At 48.3% G+C, this 24,214-nt stretch overlaps 1 protein-coding gene across 9 annotated transcripts in view; it reads left to right on the plus strand.

The window, feature by feature from the left end:
- The window catches only part of STK24 (serine/threonine kinase 24), a 143,496-nt gene that overhangs the window by 94,642 nt on the left and 24,640 nt on the right, over window positions 1-24,214 (plus strand). For all 9 annotated transcript variants that reach the window (XM_017862124.1, XM_017862131.1, XM_017862118.1 and 6 more), the window contains 4 exons: window positions 6,185-6,241; window positions 13,132-13,240; window positions 13,474-13,631; window positions 22,638-22,823. In XM_017862124.1, coding sequence (XP_017717613.1) covers window positions 6,185-6,241; window positions 13,132-13,240; window positions 13,474-13,631; window positions 22,638-22,823 — 510 coding nt within the window. The remainder of the gene's footprint in view (window positions 1-6,184; window positions 6,242-13,131; window positions 13,241-13,473; window positions 13,632-22,637; window positions 22,824-24,214) is intronic.

Raw genomic sequence — 24,214 nt, forward strand, 5'->3', positions numbered from 1 at the left:
AATATGTTAAAAACTCCTGCTTTTAAAAAAAGGTCAGTAACCCAATAGAAAAGTGGACAAAGGATATACCCAGCTCACAGGAAAGAAAATATGCATGACTCTTCAATATATGAAGATGTTCAGCCTTACAATAGGAGAAAGAGAAATAAAACTCCCCCGAAGCATCATTTGTGTATGAATGATTAACTGGCTTTAGTTTGCTGGGGCTGCCAGAACAAGGTACCGCAGACTGGGAGGCTTCAACAGGAATTCATTTGCTAACAAACCTGGAAAGGTGTTGGCAGGGTGGGTTTCTTGGGAGGCCTCTCCCCTTGGCTTGTGGATGACCATCTTCTCCCTGTATGCTCACGTGGTCTTCCCCCGTGTGTGTGTATGTGTGTGTGTGTGTGTGTGTCCTCATCTCTTTTTATGACACCAGCCATACTGGATCAGGGCCCACCCTAATGAGCTCATTGCAACTCAGTCACCTCTTTAAAAGAGTCACATTCTGCGGTATTGGGAATTGGGACTCCAACATGTGAATCATGGGTGTGTGGGAGAGGGAAGCACAATTCAGCCTATAACAATGACAAGAAAATAAAAATAAAAAAAACTTGATGACACCGTGGCATGGTAAAGGGGGAAATTAGCACTCTCAGACACTGCTGAGGCCATATATGGGACAGCAGCCTCTTTGGAAGTTCACTTGTCAGTATCTGTTAAAAATTCAGATGGAGTCCCTTCACCCAGCAGGTCTACTTCTAGGACCTACCAAAATTGACAGGTGTGCAGCTCGTCCTTGACCCCTGGCCATCAGAGCAAAAAATGGAAACAATGTGAGCTCAATAAAGCATGGGCTAATTATGGTTAAAAAAACGAAGTCCTTTACTGATAGATGTGGACTGCTCTTTAAGAAGCTTTAGGTAAAAAGCAAGATAGACAACAGTGTGTGTAGAATGCTGCTGTTTGGGTAAAAGGGGGGTAAGATTTTGCAGGTATTTGCTTGTATGTGCATAACTATTTTTCTCTGAGGTTACATTAGATGCTGTGATGACTTGCTGGGGCAGGGAGGGTTGGTTTGCTGGGTAATGGGGGCCCAGGGTGGGAGGGAGACTTCTCACTCTATATACTTATTTTGACTCCTGAATTTATTAATTAAATGAATATTTTTATTTCCCTGATGAGAAAATTGTATCACGAGGTCATTCATAACGTAGGTTATTTGATGTCATTTAAAAAACATGACATTATTTCGATTAAAGTCATGGTTGTGTTGAGAATCCTGCTGGTTTATTTTTCTTGGGGAACGCATGCCTCAGAAGTCATGGTTTGGAAGGTTTTTTGAGGACGGTGGTTCCACATCTGCAGGACAGAGCTTGGTCCTTCCTGGAGAACAGGCTGCCACTCAGACGCTCCTGCCTGGAGGCCTCTGGTGCAGAATACGTGAATCACTGTACCAGGCTTCATTTTGCTCAGAAACTACTTAGAATTATTCATTGGGCCCTTTTGGTTTTACCAGGTTCTTCAGAGGCATTTCTGGGTGATGATGTTGATAAAGCTGATGGCACTTTGCACCATGAACTTTGCCAAGTGCTTTCCTACTCATGATCTCATTTAATTGTCACTGGGAACTGTGAGGTTGGAAGCACAGATCTGATTCCCATCTTGCTGTGGATGAAGAATTTAGAGGGTTTAAATGACTTGCCTGATGTCTCCTGGTAAATGCTGATCTTCCTGCTGCCGGAGTTTCAGTGTATAAGCCAAGATGAGGAAGAATGGCTGAACAGTGCTTCTGGCCCAGGAACCATGTCATACTTGTCAACGTCCATCGTGGGTGTAGTTCAGGGGTTTTCAGTTGGGTGATTTTGCCCTTGGGGGACACTGACGATGTTTGGAGACATTTTCAGTTATCAGAACCTGGGGTGTGTCACCGGCATCTAGTGGGCAGAGCCAGGGGTGCTGCTAAACATGTTGCAGTGCACGGGGAGGCCCGCAACAGAGCTGAGCAGCCCCAAAAGTCAGTGCTGGGGTGGAGGACCCCCTGTGTGGCTGAAAAGAAGAGCCTTGCCTGCAGCCCCCAAAGCCTGTCTCTTGCTTTCTCAAGCTTATCCGTGTGTTCGCCCTTGAACGTTTCTTCCTTCAGATTGTTGGTGGTAGAAATGATTCTTTGGGATCTCGACGGAGACACATTTCAGGGCCCTCTCCTGGCACCCGTGTTGACTGTCTGTTGTCCTGCCTTGCCAGTGCAGTGCTGCAGGGGCGTGGTGTGAGTGCGGCCCACATTATGTATGGGCACCAGAAGACTGAGACTCGGCCTTTACTCTGTCCCCTTTTTCTTTCTTTACTTTTTTTTTTTTTTTAATTCTGGAATACATGTGCAGAACGTGCAGGTTTGTTACATAGGTATACACGTGTCATGGTGGTTTGCTGCACCCATCAACCTGTCATCTACATTAGGTATTTCTCCTAATGCTATCCCTCCCCTAGCTCCTCACCCCCCGACAGGCCCCAGTGTGTGATGTTCCCCTCCCTGTGTCCATGTGTTCCTGTCCCTGCCCCCCTCCACTTCCTCCCATTTCCATGGGAAGGAGGGGAAAGCTGCCATCCTTTGTGGTTGGCGTTGGGTGTTGGGGTCCTCCTCTGTTAGTGGCTGGTGCATGTGGCGCACAGGAAGAGAGCCCCAGGGATGCCCGGCAGGGGTGCAGCTGCTGCCTGTGTCTAGTGAGCTCCATGCAGTCCCCTGGGCCAACCTTCAGCGGCTGGAATGGTTGCACACTTGAAACTGCCTTTGCAAAATGATGACTGAGACGGTGAAAGAGATCAAACTTAACTGACTCCATCTGCTTCTAACCTCCAAGCTGTCCTTGTTCATTCCTGGGCATAGGCTGACCTAACTTTGGGAGAAACTTAGTTTATAGTTTAAACAAAGATGGTAGCAGCCATTTGCCAAAGCAGACCGCCTTCTTTCCTGGATACCAGACTGTTTTTGTAGGACTAACATTAGCCACAAGATTGGAAATTATGGTTTAGGATTCATGCAGCTGGGGGCTACAAGATTCTGACCCACTCTAAACTGCTCCAAAGATCAGTTCCTGAGATATTTTGCAGGCCCTGCACTTGATGGATCAGCTGGTCCCACTCAGATCAATAAACTGGCTCATCTGATCTTGTGGCCCCCCCCTTCCCCGCCCAGGAACTGACTGAGCGCAAGAGGACAGCTCTGGCTCCCTATGATTTCGTCTCTGATCAATCAGCACTTCTGGCTCACTGGCTTCCCCTCACCCACCAAATTATCCTTAAAAACTCTGCTCCCCAAATGCTGGGAGACACTGATCTCAGTAATAATAAAACTCCAGTCTCCCGCACAGCCGGCTCTGCGTGAATTACTCTTTCTCAATTGCAGTTCCCCTGTCTTGATGAATCGCCTCTGTCTAGGCAGCCGGCAAGGTGAACCCATTGGGCGGTGACGCACCCAATGAGGTTGAAAAGCAGGTTCCACCCAGAGTGGAGCTTTTCCTGACGTGATATCCCACCCCCTGGTTGTTGGTGCTGGTGTGTGAGTCACAGGCCCAGCCCAGTGTTTGAGACGCAGTGACCTCAATAAGGACTTGAGCTGGTTTCCTGAGTGCCCTCTGGTAAGCCTTTTGTCTGGGTAGCCTTGCCACCCAGCGCGTCTGCTACCAGGAATGAGCTGGAGGGAAACGGGAAGGCTGTGTTTTTTTCTCCATCTTCCTCTCCAGGAAGGAGGTGGCCTTGGTCCTAAGGCGGGCTTTGCTCTGGGTGGAGAGCTTCTGGACATTCTGTTGTTGCTTGCACGTCCTGGGAAGGATCAGGGTGACACAGAAAACTGGGTTGAGGTGTCCTGCTAGGCCTCCTTAAAGGGAGAAGGTAGCCAGGTGAAGGTTATTTTGTTTGCTTGGCAGGTAGTGACATTGGGGGTCAGATTGAGAGCAGCAGCGAATGGAGGAGGGCAGAGGTTTGGAGTGCAGATGGACGAGGAGGTGGTCACTTGTGCCTTGCTGCTCCAGGAAGCTGCCTGGTGACCCTCAGTTCCCTAAGTCAGCAAAAGATTGTTTCCCAGGGTGTCATATTGCACAGCTGGCTGCAGTGGGGGAAGAGGCGGGGAGATGACCTCCTTGCTGGGAGCAGACTTAATGCCCAGAAAATAGAAGGGATGGAAGCCAGTGAAACCAGTTAAACAGCAGCTGTTAAAAAGGGAGTGGGAGTAGAAATGTCAGAGTTCCCAGGTCTCGTAGAGAAAAGCCATTTAGATTTCCCGTGCCATCTAGAAAGATACTGGTGTTTTCCTGGAAGAGCTTACTGTGGCATGCCCATTCCCCAGGAGCAAGGATTGTGGGAGCCTGCAGGTGAGCGTGTGTGTGAGATGAAGGTGTGCTGAAGGATACTCTGGATGATGGAAGCTTCCCTGAAATCAGAGCCTGGGGTCACCAAGCCTCCTCAAGGCAGGTGCCCGTGACTGGGTGGTTATTGAGCGAGCAACATGCCTGTCCCTCTGAGTTGGGTGTCCGACACATCCTTTGAGGCTTCCGCGCTTGTCAAGACTGAAGTTGTCTTTATTATCTTAGTAGTCAAGGGCATTTAAAAGCTTGAAAAGCGTTCAACATACATTAAACCTTGGGCTGTTTATTTGGACTGTCATAGAATCAACTCCAGATGGCAGGATTTAGTTTGAATTTTGAGAGGAATGCGTTTTATAAACACAGTGCATCTTGCCATTAGCGCCTCCCAGAGTCAACACAAGTTACCCTTCCTTTGTCACAGGGTCCACAGTTAACATTTGCTGAACTCGAGCACACCAGCACTGTCCCTGGGCACTTGAATTTGCTGTTAAGTGGAAAATGCAGAGAAATAAACCTGAAATGAAAATCAGAGCAACAGATAATAAAAGTAAAGTTTGCCTGGGGCGTGGGGAGGGGAAGACAAGTGAAGCCTTTTCCTGACTTGCGGAACCGCCAAAAGTAAAAATGCCTGGGAAGTTGGGATGTGTTCTTCAAGGGTGAGTTCATTTGGAGTCAGTGCAGTGAGACCTGCAGTGGGATGAGCTGAGGGGTCTTCCTTGGGTGTTCTAAGAGCCAGACGCAGTGCTGTCCCAAAGGGACCAGAGAACTTCAGAAAAGTTTTTCTTTTTCTCCATGTGTGCAAAACCCACCATCGAGCTTTTGAGTCAGCAGCGAAGCAGGCTGATGTCTGAACCCCGTGAACCCGCACTCTGGCGGTGGTGTCCCGTGCCAGCTGTGGGTTCTTGGCTGCTCGCCGTGGCCAGGCTCTTGGCCAAGGCCTCGTGCGGAAGCTCAGGAGACAGCTGCCCAGGCCCCTAGGTTGTGAAGTGGGAGTCGGGATCCAGACCCTGCCCAGGCTGCCCCGTGCCCTGCACTGCCTGCCTCCCCCAGGAGAGTGGGCAGGTTTGCAGGCTTGTTTTCCAGGGAGTAGCACTTTGGGATTTGTGTTTTTAAAGAGAACTCTGCAAGTCAGGAGGGCTGAGTAGCTTCAAGAGAGACCACAGGGAAGGTAGGCGCAGAGCTGGGGACAGTGAGAGCCGGGGCCTTGAGAAGACACAGACATGCGTGTTAGGACAGGCCTGCTTTTCTGGAAAGCTCCCTGAGCGGGGAGAGTATGGCAGCTTCGGGAGGTGCTGGAATTGGCTGCCCTTCTAGCAAACAGGCAAGCGAGTCGGAAGCCACACTAGGCGGCCCCTCGGCCCACAGGAACCTGGAGACACACAGCGGGGGACAGGGGCGCAGGGAGGCTCAGTGCCGCAGGAGGGAGGAAGAGGGGAGGGTCTTGCCTTGGCACTGCTCTCCCGATGTGTGTGACACTGCTGCCTCAGCTGGCTGCAGGTTCTCAGGTCCCGCTGTGCCTGAGGATCCCCCCAGTGAAGTGGCCTAAAAACGGAAACACCTGGTCCCCCTTCCGAGCTCCTGGGGCAGTGGGTGGAACGCACTCCCGGAGCCCTGGAGTCAGGTTCGGGCCCCCGAGCACACCCCATGGCTCCCTCCCAGATCGTGATGGGGGTTTCCCTGTGCCCTGGGGGCCCCTGCGCAGTTCTCACTTTGACACACTTCCCTTGCTGGTACATGTTTGTAAAACTTTCTAGCTCCAATATACTACTGAAAAATACCGTTTGATTATTAAAAAAAAAAATTTCCTGGATTCATTTTGAAAATGATTCTCTTCTTTTTTATAGGATACAAAATTATGGATAATAATGGAATATCTTGGTGGAGGCTCTGCACTAGATCTAGTAAGTATTATGCTGGATGCAGAATATACATATTGAGCCTTTTTCTCAGGAAACCTGGGTTTTAAGGAATCTGTTGCATGTATCCATTTCTTTTCTTTCTTTCAAGTTACATTAAAAGGAACCAAACTATTCCTTCTGTGTTTTGCTTCTTAAATATCACTAAAAAATATCGGTCTACTTTTTTTTTTTTTTTTTTTTTTTTGAGATAGAGTCTTGCCCTGTTACCCAGGCTGGATTGCAGTGGCACAATCTCAGCTCACTGCTACCGCCACCTCCTGGGTACAAGTGATTCTTGTGCCTCAGCCTCCCAAGTAACTGGGTCTACAGGTGCATGCCACCACACCTGGCCAATTTTGTGGTTTTTGTTGTTGGGTGGTTTTTTATTTTATTTTATTTTATTTTATTTTTTGGTAGAAATAGGGTTTTGCCATGTTAGCCAGGCTGGTCTTGAACTCCTGACCTCAAGTGATCCCCTTGTCTTGGCCTCCCAAAGTGAACCACTACACCCAGCCTATCTGTCTACTTTTGAGACCGGCTGTTTTGTTTCATGGGAAATCAATGAATCCATAGAAGGAAGCAAGGAAGGATCATGCCTGGAATTATCTCACCTAAGAACAGTTTGGTAGCTTATTTTCCGAAACAGGTTCTATTTATTTTTGTAGGGCTGTTATCTTACCATTGTTTCATATTTCACATGACAACTTAGTTTCCAAAATAAGCGTATAATATTTTCATTTTGGAAGTAAGGAGCAGGGTGTGATTATGGAGGTCGGATGTTGGATGTGGGAGCAGTGGCCGTGCCAAGGGGAGCACACACTTCCCTGCTTGCCAGCGCTCCCAGGGCATGGAGGTGGGGCTGGCCCGCACCAGTGATGTCTCCTCTGAACTCTCCCAAGTGCCTTCTGTGGCCTCCAGTCCACAGGTAAGGTAGTGGAAGCCAGGTGGAGGGTGGCTGTACCATCCTGCTCTGTGATTTGCTTGTGTAAAACATGGCTTCCTATTGGGTTTTGATGCAGTGCTCACAGATAACCGGCATATGTCATGAGCACAGCTGAAGTCATCCTTGAAGCACAGTAAATGCAAACGAATTCGCACAGCTGTTTAGCACTTGCTGTTTCATCCCTGCTGTGGTTATGCAGCGAAGTCACTGTGATCACTCTTGCCCCACCCCTCCTGTAAGTGCAGGGCATTTAGGTGAGTGGTGATTTTCAAGATTGGCCAGATCTGTCATTGCAGTGTTAGAGGTTGGGTCCTGGATGATAGACAGCCATCAGGATGACAGGGCTGTGGTTTCCACTGCAGTTGCAGGGAGAGCTGAAGGAAGCTGTGTTTTTTTAAGTGTGGTCTACACAGATGTGATTCATTAAGGAAAGAACACCCCTTTGAGAGGAAACTTCTTAGGCCTGGTATGGTGGCTCACACTTACAGTCTCTTCACTTTTGGGAGGCTGAGGTGGGAGGATCACTTGAGCCCAGAAGTTCAGGACTGGCCTGGGACATATAGCAAAATCCCATCTCTACAAAAAATTTAATTCTAAAATAAATAAGATGAAACTTCTTATAGTAATAGTAGCAATTGATAGTTTTTTTTGGGGATGATAAACTTCTGAAACTGTGTATCTCCAGAAGGCTAATGGTCCCAATTTACATAATCAAATACTATTATAAACCATAAAATAATTGATAAAATGGTATTAAAAGGGAGATCTCAAGAAAATCAATATGGTATAAAATTATATTAAAAGGGAAAAGCAGCAATGTAGCAGGATTACTTTTACAACTTATTTTGGTTCCTTTGCATAAATATTCACATTACATAAAGAGCTTTTCAATTTTTCACTCTGTGGAAATATTACAGAAATGTAGAAAATTACCTCGTTTTATGTAATTAGATTTACTATTATCTTAAGTGAATTTCATTTGTAGCATATACGAAGTTGTTTACAGGGACTCTTTCCAACATTAAGTCCTTCAGAAGAGCAATTCCAGTAATGCTTTAGCGTGTTCATTTTTAATGGTATCATTATTTTATTTGATGATAACCTTCGAATTTCTTTGAATTGCAGTCGGTGGAGTTTTAGACATTACAGTTGGAAGGAGGGGTAAAACTCTCCACTTAAAAATCCCAGATGGCATGAGACTTCCAGCAAACCATACTCGCTTCTGCTTGAGGAGTGCTGGTGACAAGGGACAGACATTCCTTTTTGAATGTCCTTAATCGTCTCATTTAATTGGTGCAGGAATGGAGACCCTCACAGGTGAGGGGTCCCAGCTAGGAGACCCTCAGGGTTGAGGGGTGCTAGCTAGCAGATAGTGCTGGGTCTTGACCCTTGCTCTGCCAGCTCAGAGCCTGTGGCCTCCCTTGACCCCACACTGTCCTCTACCCACCTCTGATGTTGTCGTCTTTCTCCATTTTTACCCTTTTCTGTTGACCTGCTCTCAGCCCCTCAGAGCGGCCACACTTTCTTGGGAAGGGGTGTTTTGGAGGTAGGCCGGGAGCTGTTGCAGTCTTTGCTTCTTTCCCACATCCACACCACCGGGCCCTCTCGAGGTGCAAGGGTCTGCTGGAGCTGAGGGGAACTGAAAGTCCATCTGGAATTTTACAGATGCATGGGGTACCCTGGAGAGGGGAAGTGACTTTGCCCCGAGTTAAAGATTGGGTGGCAGACAACATGGCATATACGTAAATCTCAGACCCCACATTTTGGAGCGAAAGATGAAGCAGAAAGGCTTTATGACTCGAAGGCTGGGATGAGCCCAGGTCTGCTTGGGTGGCTTGCTGAGACGTCACCCGTGGACGTCTGCTGTTGGGCATGGGCATCCCTCAGCTGGCAGGGGATGCGTCCTTTAGCAGCTACCTTTTCTGCTCTCCGGGTGCTTTTTAGCTTTTAAAAAATGCAAATTTGGGATCTCATGTGGAGAATACAGTATTATTAAGAGCCATGAATATAAAATAGGTACACATTTTATTTTGAATGCGCATATTTGAGTGTGCTCAGTCTGTTGATTAAAAAAATTTAAAATAAAATGGTAAATGGAAATTAGTGTTTATATGATCCTAAGGCCACCGGGCTCTTGGAATATAACTTGAAAACTACTTATGTCAGTCATCTCTCTAGTTCCAGCCGCCTTGCCTGTAGGGTGCCCTGACTTAGAAGAGCATAAGTAGTATCACACAGTCCAAGACACCCTAACTTACAATGCAGTCCATCTTTGTAGCCTAGTGAGGGAAATCGTTTTTCATTCGGCATAGACTTGTGTGCCTCCTGCGTCTCAGCAGCTGCTCTGGCCATTGGGGGTTATTGCGGTGGACACAGCAGCGTACAAAGTCCTGCTCTTGGGGAGTTCTGTTGGTGAGGTTGGTCAATTACACCGTTTGTTAGAAGGTTCCTTCCTACGAGGAAAACAGTGCAGGCGGGGGAGGTGAATGGGGGAGCTGGAGTGAGGATGAGCCTCAGAGGGCCTGAGACCAGGAGGTTTTAGCTGGTTAAAAGATCAGCTAGCGTTGCCAGAGAATCCGAGGGACAACCTTGGAATCTAATTACAAAGGGACTGTGCTGCATAAACCAGTCACTTAGGCAGAGGTGTTTGACAGACTTAAAAAATGAGTCCACAACATGGGTTTTAAGAAATGAGATGGCATATTCATTAATGTTTAGGCCAAGTTGCCGTCCTAGTAGCTCTGAAATAGTGTCTCACAAAAGATAGAAATTCATTTCTCCCCTGCACGTGGGGTCAGTGGCTGTGGCCCACACTGTCACGGTCTGTGCTGGTGGGTGGCTCCACCATCCGGAGCCCCAGGCTTCCCTTGGTCTTCAGCCATTGTCCTCTCTCGCTGCCAGTGCTTCAGGGCCAAGACCAAACGGGCACGGGGCACGTTTGCTCCTGTCTGTCCCACTGGCAAGGTCTTAGTTGTGTGACCACAGGCTGCTGCTTAGAGTCTGGGAAATGTGGTCTCTTGTCGTGGCTGTGTGCCCAGCTGATAGTCTCTATTACAGAGCAGGGGAGGACAGACTCAGGGAGGGGGAGGTAGAAGTCACCCAGAGGTGGGATGTGGTCTAGGGTTTTTCCTGGGTCCTATTTGAAGAGTCTGCAAGTGCCTGAATGATGGAGAGCATGGTCACGATGGTGAACGCCAGCCGATGACTTGGAGAGCTTGGCCTGGTCCAAGCTGCTCATGAGGCACTCTGGGGTAGACAACAGCTGAATACCCTTTATAGTGGATTTTGATGCAGGAAGGATTTCTCCCCAAATAAGGGAGAGTTGTATCTCTTTTTCTCCTCTTCCCCCATGGGCATATAAGTCAATGTTGGATGGTGTTCAGGGCAGATTTAAAAGGGCGGAACCATGCAGATAGTCATCACAGAGCCAGCCCTTAATTATCCAGGGGAGGATTTTCCATGAGTGTTCCTCGCCTCTTCTTCTTAGCGCCCTTTGGGGATGACAGCCGGCCGCTCTGCTGTTGCTTTTGGGAGACTTGGTAATGGAAGGGACGGTGGTTAAGTCCAGGTCTAGCCACAGGTTATTGATCGTTGGCTTGGGCATAGACTTGGTGAGGAAGGAGATGGGAGATGGGACCCAACTCTAGTGTGACTTTTGGTTTGCTTTTTTTGTTTTGTTTTGTTTTGTTTTGAGACGGAATCTTGCTCTGTCGCCCTGGCTGGAGTGCAATGGTGTGATCTTGGCTCATTGCAACCTCCGCCTCCTGGGTTCAAGCGATTCTCCTGCCTGATCCTCCCAAGTAGCTGGGATTACAAGCATGTGCCACCAAGCCCAGCTAATTTTTCTGTATTTTTAGTAGAGATGGGATTTCACCATGTTGGCTAGGCTGGTCTCGAACTCCCGACCTCAGGCGATCCACCCTCCTCGGCCTCCCAAAGTGCTGGGATTATAGGCGTGAGCCAGCTCACCTGGCCTCTCACATGACTTTGATCTTTGGTCGAGTGGATTCTCCTGCACTTCAGGGTTGGGAACAAAAGCAAACACTCCGGCATCTTATCCTCCTCCGCACGTTCCACCCGGTGATGAGAAGAGTCTGTGTTCCTCATTTTGAAAATCAAAATTTCTACATTCTATGAACACCGAAAAATAGATGTGGAGAAAACAGACTTACCACAAGGCAGGGTTTTCCAGATTGTGTTCTTTAGAGTAGTAGTTTCGATATGCATTTCTTGTAAAAAAGACTTTTGGTCAGTTAACTGGGAAAATCTATGTTCTAGGGAGCAGAGTCTGTGCCCTAATGTCTTAGTCTGAGGTAACTTTTGGACAATATCTTAATTGGAATTTGGTACAATTCCTGGCAGGCGATGGACACGGGCATTTTGACCTTCTCCGAGCATATGTGTGAGGTCAGATTAAAAGTGACAAGTGCATTCTCTGCACCTGGGTCCTGAGTGGAGAAGGCCGGGGTGGCTGGATTCCAGCCGTGTCTACTGCCAGGCAGGCCAGAGTCGCATCGAGGCCAGTGTGTGAGGAGAGGCCACCTCTGAGAGTGGCCCTGACCCTGGGATTGCTGTGTAGACCAGGGCGGGCCTGCAAGCCAAGGCAGCACAGCTCACCCATGAACCAGAAAGCAGCGCCAGGTATGAGTCAGGCTGTGGTTTCGGTGACAAGGGCTGTCTCGGTTGCCCCCATACTGCGCCCTGCAAACCCTTCCGGATATTGAACAGGACGTCCCGGTGAAGGAGCTGAGACATGCAAGGGGGACTGTCGGGGTCTGTCCCTGATAGTCTGTCCCTGCACGCCTGAGTCAGACGCTTCCCGCAGAGGAGCACCCTAGTTTTCATCCCCTTTGGCTTAAAGCACGTAACTTACCTTTTTAAAACTAAGTGAAAGGCCCCAGATTGTGCCTTCCTGTTGGCTAAAATGTGTGGGTGTGGGCTGTGAAGACATTCACTGTCATGCCTGAAAACCAAGAATGGGGGACCATGATTCGGGGGAACCTACCTGTATTGATTAGACATCTGCCCTCTGTCCGGCTCCGTTTCTGTGTCTGCTGTCTGTCTGGCTCCGTTTCTCTGGTTCCGGGGAGCGTCAGTGGCTTTGCTGCTGTCGTCCGTGGAATTTCTGTTTTTGACTGACTGCCCCACTCTGCAGGGCGCGGCCGGGGGCTTCCCATTTGGTTTGAAGTGAGCCTGTTACCCTGGTTTTCCTTTCCTTTTAAATGGAGATGTGGATACCTGACATTTCTTCCTTTCATCTTATACAGTTGTGGATATAAAGGAGTCAACAGGAACAATTATTTTGAGTTTCTGAGAATAAAAGCTTTCAGAGGTAATTATTACCTCAGGGATAATATAATAATTATTTTTATTATATAATATCGATTATATAACAAATCCCAAACTATTAGGATTTAAGCTGTTTCAGCTGCATTCCCCCAAGTTGGGGAGCTTTAACTGCGGATTTAAAAAATGTCTAGTACAAAGATATCCTCAGAGGTGCCGGGCTCCTAGGCCTTCTTTCCTAGGTGTTTTGGGATACCAGGGGTGAGCCTTCTGATAAGGGAACCACATATGTTGGGACAGATCCTGGCTGCTCTGTGAGTCTCTGGGCTGTTTGTTTCCTGGAGCGAAATCCCCAGCCTGTGCCCCGCCCCTGCCATGGCCGGAGGGGCGCCCTGTGGTCAGCTGCAGGCGCAGGCGGGGCCGCGGGCTTCCTCATTGGCTCCGCTTTGCTTCATTCAGCAAAGCCGTTTTCTTGGGCTCTTTGTTTTTTTAAGTGTCTGTCAGTGGACTGTAATTGTTAGGGCAAAATCATGTGTTTTAAGTGAAGAAGATTTCAGGTTTTAATTACCCTTGTCCATTAACATGGATAGTGTTTCTGTTTTAGCTCAGACGGTTCATAAGCTAATTCATTTACGTAACGTTAAGAATTTTTTTCTCTTCTTAGTTAGAACCTGGCCCGTTAGATGAAACCCAGATCGCTACTATATTAAGAGAAATACTGAAAGGACTTGATTATCTCCATTCGGAGAAGAAAATCCATAGAGACATTAAAGGTAAGAGGACTTCCGTTTTCATTCCTTTGAAATACCGAAGGCGGTGGTGGGGTTTTCCTGAAGCCTTCTCAGGGGAAGGTGCCCGCACCCATTTGTCCTGCCTGGGCTGGGCTGGCTTTGAGGGGGTCTGTTCTCGTTGGGCTCGACACCTAGCCAGGGAGAAGACGCCCTTGTGGCAGTGCACGGAGGTGTAAGTCCACACCGCTCAGGGCCCCCTTGGCTTTCTTTTGCAGCGGCCAACGTCCTGCTGTCTGAGCACGGGGAGGTGAAGCTGGCGGACTTTGGCGTGGCCGGCCAGTTGACGGACACCCAGATCAAAAGGAACACTTTCGTGGGCACCCCATTCTGGATGGCACCCGAGGTCATCAAACAGTCGGCCTACGACTCGAAGGTGAGGGGAAGGTGAGGGCGGCGCTGTGCCTCACGAGGCCTGGAGGGCTCCCGCCTTTTGTTCTTTAGCCTGGTAGCTTTTGTAAGTTGGACCGAAGCTGGTACCTTGAGGTAGGTCATAAAGGTAATTCTTCAACCTTAGTTACAGTTTTCTCCTATCTCCTGCTGTATCATTTAATATTCTTTGCTGATCCAGCCCACCATGATCGAGGTTTTGAGCTCAGGCCATGTGTGTTTGGTGGCGGTGGGGACACAGGACGGAGCGGGTTCAGAACGGGGCGGGAGGAAGAGAAGGGCCGTGGTGGCGAGGGGTGGAGGTGTGTGCAGCTGCAGAGGGTCTCCACCTGCTGTCTGGGCACAGCTGGGGGTTGAAGTGCAAGTGCATGGAATCTGCAGCCTTGAAGGGACCTGTAGAGAAAGCGGCTCCCATAAGAGAAAGTGAGGGAGTCCACGGAAGTGTGAGAATGGAGGAAGAACAGTGCTTTGAGTGACTGCTGCAGGGTCTTCCTGTTATTTTTAGTTCTCAGGATTCTCGTTCCCAGCCTGTCCTTGTCAACATGAGATGAAACCCTAACCCTTTCTTCCCACTGTTTTTCCTTGTCCTGTGTTATGCTCTCCTAGTTTTTCTCATACTCTTTTTCTCTGTTGCCCTCCACTTTTGTGAACTCTGTTAGATGGGACAAAACATCCCGGGACTTTGCCTCCTGGGGCTCTGGTTTAACTTCAGTTCCCACAGTCTGCTCTTCTCTGGACCCTGTACGCAGTTAAAAGGCCACATGATCCACGGAGAACTGGCTTTCCTGGACCCCAACTTTCTGAGCAAACATATGCTTAGATACACATACAGGCCGAACCTTGCTGCTGCTTTTAAATAGAAGTCTTCCCAGTACCCAGTAGACTTCCCACCTTGCTAAACATGGTATAGGAAACACCAGGTGACTTTCCCTGCAGCCCCAGGGTCACCGTTGCAAGCTATAGACTGTTAGAAAGTGTCCAGGTTGTAGCTCAAGTTGCAGGCGTGCCTGGTTCCACCATGGGAGGTGTGAGCCCATCTCACTGCTCTGTGGTAGTGGTGGCCATGACTTTTCTGAGCACTATGATGGCCTTGACAGCCACTGGCTGGTGAGTGACTAGTGGGTTCCCCCCACCCCACCCCCATGCAGCAGACCTGGCTGGTCTAGGGTGTGTGCCCTGCCTGGGAGTGTCTCTACCTCACATGGGAGGGATGCTGCTTTGGCTGCTTCTCATCTCCAGCTACCTTGGCTGTTGGCCCTTTTCCTGGGGTCATGTAATTTTAGGACTCAACCAGGAACTTATATGTTTACTCCATTCTCTTTATTTTAAGCTGAGGCCCATTTATCAAAGTTGATCTGTGTAGATTTTGGTAGGGCTGAGACTAGAACCCATGTTTCTTAACTCATTGGATAACGCCACCTTGATTATTCTCTTCTCGTTCTTTCTAGTAAATTAGCTGATCTACCATGTGACTCTGATCTTAGATTTCCCTCCCTCCCTCTTTTCCTCTCTCCCTCCCTCCCTCCTTTCCTGTCTCCCTCCCTCCCTCCTTTCCTGTCTCCCTCCCTCCCTCCTTTCCTCCGTTTCCTCTGTCCTTTCCTCTCCTTTCCTCCCTCCCTCTTTTCCTGTCTCCTTTCCTCCCTCCCTCCTTTCCTCCCTCCCTCCCTCTCCCTCCTTCCTCTCCCTTCTTCCCCTTCCTTTCTTCTCTCTCTCTCTTTTTCATTATTGTATTTATTTCATATTCTTTTATTTAACCCATTCTATATAGGCACATTTTTCTGGATTCCAGTGATACTGGAGTAGACGAGAACAAAAGTCTCTTCTCCTACATATCTTAAATTCATATGGGGGAGACTGACAGTAAACAGGAAGAATTAACAGCACTTTAGGAGCAAGCGTGCTGTGTTGTAGTTACCGTTTTCAGTGAGAAATATCCCCTAGAGAGTGGCGGGGCAGAAGGCGTGGGCACCTCAGTGTGGCGTGGGCACCTCAGCGTGCATTTCAGGGTGGGGCCCTGGCGAGATGGCGTTCTAGTTGAGATGCAAGCTGAGAGTTGTTTAAAAGAGTTTTGAAAGAATCAGTGCACAGCTCTAATTGGTGTTTTTAAAGAAAACTCCAGAATAAATATAACAGAAGAATGTTTAAAGATTTAAAACTTATCTGAGGTTAAGAATGATGTGAACCCATAAGTCAAAGAGAGGTTGCCTGGTATCAAGCAAAATGAATGGATAGAGATTATTACATATGTCAGAATCTTTTCCAGAGGAAAAAAGGTGTATTACAAACATGTTAAAAAAATTAAGTGCCTTCAAAGGAAGAAAATCAAGCTGGTGCCATTCATTCACAAATTCGTACTGAGCAACTGCACTGTGAGTACAACTGTGAACAAGACAGCACGCTCCCTCCTCTCCTGAGGTAGAAGAGACAACCAATAAGCAGTTTCAGATCGTGCACAGTGCCATGAAGAAAGGAGACAGGGCCGTGTGAAGATCTTCCGTTTTTGGTTCCACCATCACTGCTCACATGAGAACCTTTATTCAAGAGCTGTCCTGTCTGCCTGAGCCGTCCCCACCGCCTTCCTCGAAGGGCAGGGCCTCCCTGGGCGTTTGCTGGAGGCAGTGTCAGGACATCACAGCTTGGCCGCCTTCTTCCCCGAGGTCTTTCAACATCAGGAGGCTCTGGCCAGGCGTGGTGGCTCACAAGCACCTGTAATCCCAGCACTTTGGGAAGCTGAGGATGGGAGTTTGAGACCAGCCTGGCTAACATGGTGAAACCCCGTTTCTACTAAAAATACTAAAATTAGCCAGGCGTGGTGGCGCATGCCTGTAGTCTCAGCTACTCAGGAGGCTGAGGCAGGACAGTCGCTTGAACCCAGGAGGCGGAGGTTGTAGTGAGCCGAGATCGCGCCACTGCAGTCCAGCCTGAATGACAGAGCAAGAGCCTGTCTCAAGAAAAAGGAAAAAACCCATCAGGAGGCTCTGATCTGACCAGTAGGTGTCATAGTGTTGGCGGTGGATTAGAGTATGGTCTACCTCTTCTGGGGAGTGCACACTTGGTCGGGAAGGAGATAGTACGAGAAAATGTGTCACATTTTTGGTCTGTTTTTGCCTTTACTGTGACTTGTGTCAGAAGTTATTTCACTTGCTTGGATCCTCTCCAACAACTCTGAACTGGAAATCATGAGCAGACTCTTAAACGTTGATGTGGAATTGACTTTCCAGGTTTGTTGACCCGGGAAGCGTGTGGTGAGGGCCGATGAGGGTCACATCTGTGTCCGAGTCTCAAAAGTCATCAGAAGTGGGTTTCACACTGGGGCCTCAGGGCTGCGATTTCCTTGGTTTCCCACTGGGTGTGGCTCTGGACTGGCAGCTCTTGTTGCAAGCAGGGCCTGATAAGGGTGCTCTTCCAGGCCACCCCGTGTGTGTCCCTCTAGTGGCTGGCTTGCCTGCCGGGCAACCAGTGCTCTTTGGGGTACACTGGTGGCTGCTGTGGTCTCACAGCTCACTCAGCTGCTTCCCAGCTTTCCCTCCATTCTCTCTTACATGACTCATAGACATTTCCCCTCCTAGACTGCACTGCATGTAAGGAAAGACCTCCCAGCCACTGGGGACAGGGTTCTGTATGATAGTTATGAAGGCACGTGCCCAGGTCACACCTAGGTTCACAAGCTGATTGTCAAAGGAAGGATGGGTTGGGAGAAGTGATGAACTTCACTTGCCTCACTAGCTTCTTCATCTCACTGAACTAAAGGGAACACAAACCTCTGTTTCTTGTATATGTTTAGATCCTGTTTGGAGCCTTTTTGAGCATTGTCACCTCTGGCACTGCCTGTGCTCTGTTGTCTTGTCTGGGCTGCTCAGGTGTTGCTGAATGTGTTTGCATACAAAGGGCATCTTACGTCAATCTCAGTTCTTAACCTAAGCATGATATTACTAAGTCCTGATTGTCCATATGTTGTAAGAACCTTTGTTACTAATGTTTTAAGGTGATTTGGGGAAGTTTGGTTTGTTTGAAGGAGTCCTCATCCTTTGGAGATGGTGCCAAGTGAGATAACTCTGCTCACTGCAAAGAAGCCTCCGGTTTCAACACTAGAGAAAGGTCTTGGACTGAAGAACTCTCATCTCCCTTTTTCCTTGTAAGATTATTATGATGGTATGTCAGTGAATGGATTGCGCTTGGTTTGCAGTGTAACCATGGTGAGAAGTGGAAACTGGTGATGCATTGATGGAAAAAAATAGCATTGTTGAAGATGAGTGAAGGCGTGGTGGGGTGAGCCGATGGGCTGCAAGAACCCAGGCAGCCAGCCTGTCTACCACACTGCGCACCAGCCCTTCCTGTCACCGGGTGCTGAGCCCATGGCCTCTCTGCTCCTGCTTACGGATCAGGAACTGCCCACAGGCCTGGCTGGGAGGAGGAGCCCTGAGGGCCAGGGAAGAATGTGAACCAGGAGACAGCAGGCTTTATTTTCGCATGTAGTAATGTTGGGCCACTTTGGTCAACCACGGGTTACTCTTAATGGTCATAAATACCACGTACGCCTCTAGATCCAGTTACAGACGTGTTCCGAAAGATTGCATCTGCTTAAGTAATAAGCTCATATCAAATCAGATTCTGTTTTGATTCGTTACAGCTGTGACTTAGGGTTATCTGTGGTTTTCTTCTTGATTGTAGAGTTGGTTGGTTTCTTCTAGAATTATTTTCTCTATATAATTTAAACAGTATCGCTTAGATTGTACCTTGAGACATGTAGCCAGCGTACTTTATTGGACACGATATTGTGAAGATGTAGGATGCTGTTGCATAGAGCCCTGCCTCTCCCGATGTAGAGGAGAGTCCCAGAGAACTCAGGGTGCTCACTCAGGAGCACGCCCCAGGAGAAGATTTGTTTGCAGTTAATATGTGCATTTGCAGCTTTTGACTGGAGCTTATATTAGAAACCACTGTTTGTTTTCTCTGTCATCAGTGTCTTAATGTCTCATTTCATATCTTTCCCAAATGGCCCCACACGGGTCTCTCCTTCCACCTCATTTTAATTGCTTTGGAAGGTGACTGCCTGTTCCCCACATAATGTTTACTTTAAAACTCAGGCATGGGCCGGGCACAGTGGCTCACGCCTGTAATCCCAGCACTTTGGGAGGCCCTGGTGGGAGGATAGCTTAAGGCCAGGAGTTCAACACCAAGCTGGGCCACAAAGCAAGACTCCGCCCCCCCTCCCCCCCGCAACTCCTGCCTCTATAAGAAATTTACTCCTGCCTCTATAAGAAATTTAAAAATTAGCTGGGTATGGTGGTGTGCCCTGTAGTCCCAACTATCCAGGAGGCTGAGGTGGGAGGATGGCTTGAGCCAAGGAGGTCAAGGCTCCAGCCTGGGTGACAGAGTGAGTCCCCTCCCACCCCCCAAAAAACCCTCAGACACAAGTTCTTCATGTGCTGTGGTTTTGCCTGGAAGCAGGGATAGACAGACTCAGTTAGACATGAGCGTCTCCGTCAGCACGCTGTGGGACACGCTGCGCTTCATTAAGTTAACGTGCGCGAGCAGCTTAACTTAAAGCTTAACGTGCGCGAGCAGCTTTACGTTCTTCTGAGGGTGAATGTAAGTAATGCTGCTGTTGAATATTTTGGGCAGCATATACCATTTTCCAAATTTAAAATGTAGTATAGATGCCTAAAAGTCGAAGTAATTGGTTTTAACAAGTTTGGATATTTTTCTGGCTTTCGATTTGTATGCCAAATTGCTTGCCATTGATTCAAGTGCCAGTCCAGGTTTGCAAATTAGTCATAGTTAGATGTCTGGCGGGAGAGGCAGCAGGCAGGAAGACCATGTGGGAGCCCCCTACAGAAGGCCTGGGGAGAAGAGATCGCTTTAGAGTAATCCAAAGTTAGGAGGGGTGGAGGGGACGCAGGGTGCTGAGAGCCCAGGAACCATATACCCTGGGTTGCGACTGGATTTAGGAGGTTCCAAAGAGGGGATCCTAAGGAGATGGGTGACCCTCATGCCCCTGGCATGGCTGCCTGGGAGGATTCCCCCCCCCGCTTTTTTTTTCTTTTGATACAGAGTCTCGCTCTGTCACCCAGACTAACGATCTTGCTCACTGCAACTTCTTCCTCCCAGGTTCAAATGATTCTCCTGCCTCAGCCTCCCGAGTAGCTGGGACTACAGGTGCAGGCCACGGCGCCCAACCAATTTTTGTATTGTTAGTAGAGATGGGGTTTCGCCATGTTGGCCAAGCTGATCTCGAACTCTGCCTGCCTTGGGCTCCCGAAGTGGTGGGATTACAGGCATGAGCCACTGTGCCCGGCCCCCATGTTTGTTCTTGATGGTGCTGTACTGGCTGCCTTCCTTGGAAGCCAGGAGAGTGATATGTGGGTTGTGTTCAGATGGGGCTGGCAGGGGTTTTCTTAGTGAACTTCCCGTGGTGTACATTGGCCTGCAGAAGGAGGCGTTCGCTCCTCGGTGCTGGCTGCTGCCTGCTTATTGTCTGCCCCTGAACCTGAAAGCAAGTCCTTGGGCCTCTGAGTGAAATCAAGGCAAGCGCATCACCGACGTACTCAGCAGAGACCGGCCTCTGCCGGGGCCTGCCTGCCAGTTACTGAGTACATTTAGCTCATGGAGAGATGCTTGGAGGTCTGGAGGTGCATCCGTCAGCGATCATGTTCAGTAGCACAATAGAGTGATCGTAGTTAATAATTTACTGTGTTTCAAATAGCCAGAAGAGAAGATTCGGAATATCCCAACACAATGGAATGATCCGTGTTTGAGGTGAGAGGTATCCCAGCTACCCAGATTTGATTGTTACACACTGTATACTTATACCAGAATATCACATATACCGCCAAAATTACGTGCCCTTAGAAATGAGAAGGCTGGGTCTATATGGCCAGGAGACAGCATGCTTTGAAAATAGCAGTAGCTGTAACAAAATCTGAGAGGCCTGGGGGAAGCCGACAGATGTGGAATCACATAAACTTGAGAGCCACCTGTTGGTGTGGAAGAACCACTGCCGCACGAGAGTCACGATAGCCACCTCTGTTCTTGCCTTTCCCCTCCTCCATCCTCCCTCCTTGTGTCTGCTCACTCCTGTCCTCCTGCTGCTGCCACAGTTCTGGGTGCTCGCCCACTCTGTACTCCTGTGCACCTACTTCCCCCCTTCTAGGGGCGAGAGACTGGGATCAGTTGCATTTCTGCTGATTTTTAAGATAACGCAATGCAAAATAAAGCAAAGAGTCCAAGTTGTAGAGGGAAGGAAAATAGTATTACTTCTAACATCAGCTCTTCTGGGCTGACCCCTTCAGTATAAGATTTAGTAGAAAGAATTGAGAATAAGACTTGCTGGCAGCTTTTCATCTTCACTGAGAATAAGGAAATAGAATATGCTGTAGACATCATTCCCATGGACTGCTGGGCTCGGGGGCTTCCAGTAGGGATTTCTGGTACTCACTAAGGCTGCAGGAACATGGTAAGTGTGTCCTCTCCATAGTTCAAGCGTCCTGTAGCCACTACAACGATGCTTCAGCCTATGCGTTTCCTTGCTGTAGAGTGAGTGTGAGAGATGTGTTTGATTCTCACTGAAGTTCTTGGAATAATGATGGATTAAAATGTACAGTGAGAACAGCAGGAAAGCTGTGCCAGACTCAGGTGTGTTCTCTACGTCCCCCAGTCGTCTTTTGCCAGCCCGTATAGGACTAGATCCTGCCTCATTGTTGGCTTCTGTCCTGTTTGGGGATTGGTATCACCCGCTGTCAAAGTCTCATGAGCTGCCAGGTTCCTCTTAAGACGGCCTGGCTCTTCTCATTGACATGACATGTTCCAGGAATTCATTCCTTTGCCTAACCGCTTGGTTGTGCCACAGGCCTGTGCTGGGCAGAAGGAGGTGGGGCAGCTGGACCCGAGATGTCCTGGTGGGGGCCACGTGGCTTCTGGAGATGTCTCCTCTAGGACATTTGGCAGAAAATGCAGGCACTGGAGAGACACGGTAAATGACACCAGGAAGAAACCACCAGACAAATCCCGAATTTGGGGCCTGTTTCTTCTTTAAGTTGATGCCACTGGGGAGACGACTATTCTAGGTTGGAAGAGCCTTAGCGACCTAACAAAGTACCCCGTGGACTTTGGATCCTGATTCAGATAAACCGTTTTTGAACAGCTGAGAACATTTAATTATACATGACATTAAGGAATTCGTGCTAATTTCAGGCACTGATAGGTAGTGAAAAAAAAAAGTCTATATATTAGCACACTGAAGTACTCGGGGGGAAATGTCATGACAACTGATTGATTTTAAAATATACTCTGGGAACACATGGACAAAGCCTGTATGGCAAAATGTTAAGAATCACTAAATTCATGCAATAGGTAGATGAGGATGCATTATATTAATATTTCTCAGTTCTTTGTATGTTTGAACATTTTCATAATAAACTTTTAAGTTCTCGGCCCCTTGTGAGGCACCTTGTATGGCCACCTCCTCCTCCTCTTCCACCCTCATTCTACAGACGAGGGAAACAAGGCTCGGAGGTTAGCTCTTTCGTCTAATGTCACAGGACTTTGTAGAACTGGCATTTCAACCCAGGTCTCTTGAGACCAAGGTACCTACTTCCGACCTCACAGCTGTGCCCTGAGTTCTAAGCACTGCTGGAGGGGGTGATTCGCGAGCGTACACCCACTCCGGACTCCTCTCTGCTCACCTCTCTTACCCGTCCTGCTGGCTCCCGGGACTCGACGGGGAATGCTGAGCGCATCCAGCAGGAGGTGTAGCAGGAGTGAATTGATAAGCCATCTCCATGTAGGGGCAGAACACGTTTGGCATATTACAGTTTCTAATGTTGTTGTCTCTTTTGAAATTATAGCGAGGGCTTATGTTTTTAAATATCAGTTAAAAACACCTTTTTCAAAACCTCGGAAGTGTTGAGACGTGTTACCATTTCCCCCCTAAATACTGTGTATTGGAATTGATTCCTGCTTGGTGTTTGTAAAGATGCTTTTCTTGTTGCAGGCAGACATCTGGTCCCTGGGCATAACAGCTATTGAACTTGCAAGAGGAGAACCACCTCATTCCGAGCTGCACCCCATGAAAGTTTTATTCCTCATTCCAAAGAACAACCCACCGACGTTGGAAGGAAACTACAGTAAACCCCTCAAGGAGTTTGTGGAGGCTTGTTTGAATAAGGAGCCGAGCTTTGTAAGTTCCCAGGGATCACCACGTACCTCCTCATGTGTGGCTTGACTCGGCCGAGATACATCCTGTTGGGATTGCTTGAATCACTCTTTTCAGTTGTCTCCCTGGTATTACTCATTTTTCTTTTCCGAAATAAGTATGATTGACTTCTTTGGTTTGCAAATACATTTTAATTTTAAGTATTAAAATCTCCTTCGTTTAGATTTCCACCATCTCATACTTCATTGAATCTGAAGAATATTCTCCCTGATATTAAATGTGGAATCATAAATGTTTAATATTTATAGAGGATCAGGCCGTAAACTGTTACACTGTTTTTGGTAATGGCAGAGGTTAGCTGGAAACAAATGGCTAAATATGTCTTTAAAGTAAATGTTTTCACTTTCCAGGTGGCATGTGTTAGGAAACAAAAGATTAGGAAATATAACCAAGCCACCCTCTGCTTCCCCCACCCCTCCCCTTCCCACCTGCTTTCTCTTTTCAGGTTTAATAGACGCTGGCAGAGCTGTACAGCAGTAACAACTGTGTGGCTTTGCCTCGTTTTCTGTTTGAATTAGGACATTTCTTTGAAAGTTGTGTCTGTGTGTGTGTGTCTGTGTGTGTGTCTGTGTGTGTGTGTGTCTGTGTGTGTGTGTGTGTGTGTGTCGTGTGTGTGTGTCTTGTGTGTGTGTCTGTGTGTGTGTGTGTGTGTCTGTGTCTGTGTGTGTGTGTGTTGGTGTTGGAGGTAGCACCATATGTCCTTGTTTTGTTTCTGAATTTTCCAGCAGAGTTAGCTGAAGGCCAAGCTGAGCCCCCCTTTTCTTAACTCGTGTAAAAATGAGTGGTTACTTTTACAAGAGCACCGTGGTTTCCTAATATGCCAGTTTTGGTCAAGGAATTAAATGAGGAATGCAACATTTTCTGAGCACCTCTGGGGAGATGCAGGCTGAGGCCAGCACACCAGCGTCTGATGACTATGTCAGCATCTTGTGGTAGTGGGGCTTGTCCTGCACGCCACGATGTTCTGCATTTTATTACATGATGATGTTGGTTGCAGCCACCATGCACCAGCACTGGTGGAGATAGGTGCAGGCATGTCTTCCCTTACAAAGCATGTGTCTAGTATGGGCTTATGCTCCAGCACACAGAGCTCTACCCCACAGCTACCGAGGAGCTGGCTGAGAGGCGAGAATACGAGCACCTCCAGGGTAGCTGGGGTTTCACCCTTGGGTGGACAGGGAGGGAGAAGACTCAAGGGTGATCGAGGTTTCTCACGAGTTTCAATCTGAAAACGTGCTTGGTTTTTGTAGTCAAGCTTTCGTAATTTGGAGTGAGTGGGAACTTGGTTTGACTCGGTTGTTTGGGTGTTCCTGCCGTCTGTTCCAATTTGGGCCGTGCTGGTTTCCTTGGGAAGC

This window comes from Rhinopithecus bieti, unplaced genomic scaffold, assembly GCF_001698545.2.
Source record: "Rhinopithecus bieti isolate Rb0 unplaced genomic scaffold, ASM169854v2 scaffold_2254, whole genome shotgun sequence".
Lineage (NCBI taxonomy): Eukaryota > Metazoa > Chordata > Mammalia > Primates > Cercopithecidae > Rhinopithecus > Rhinopithecus bieti.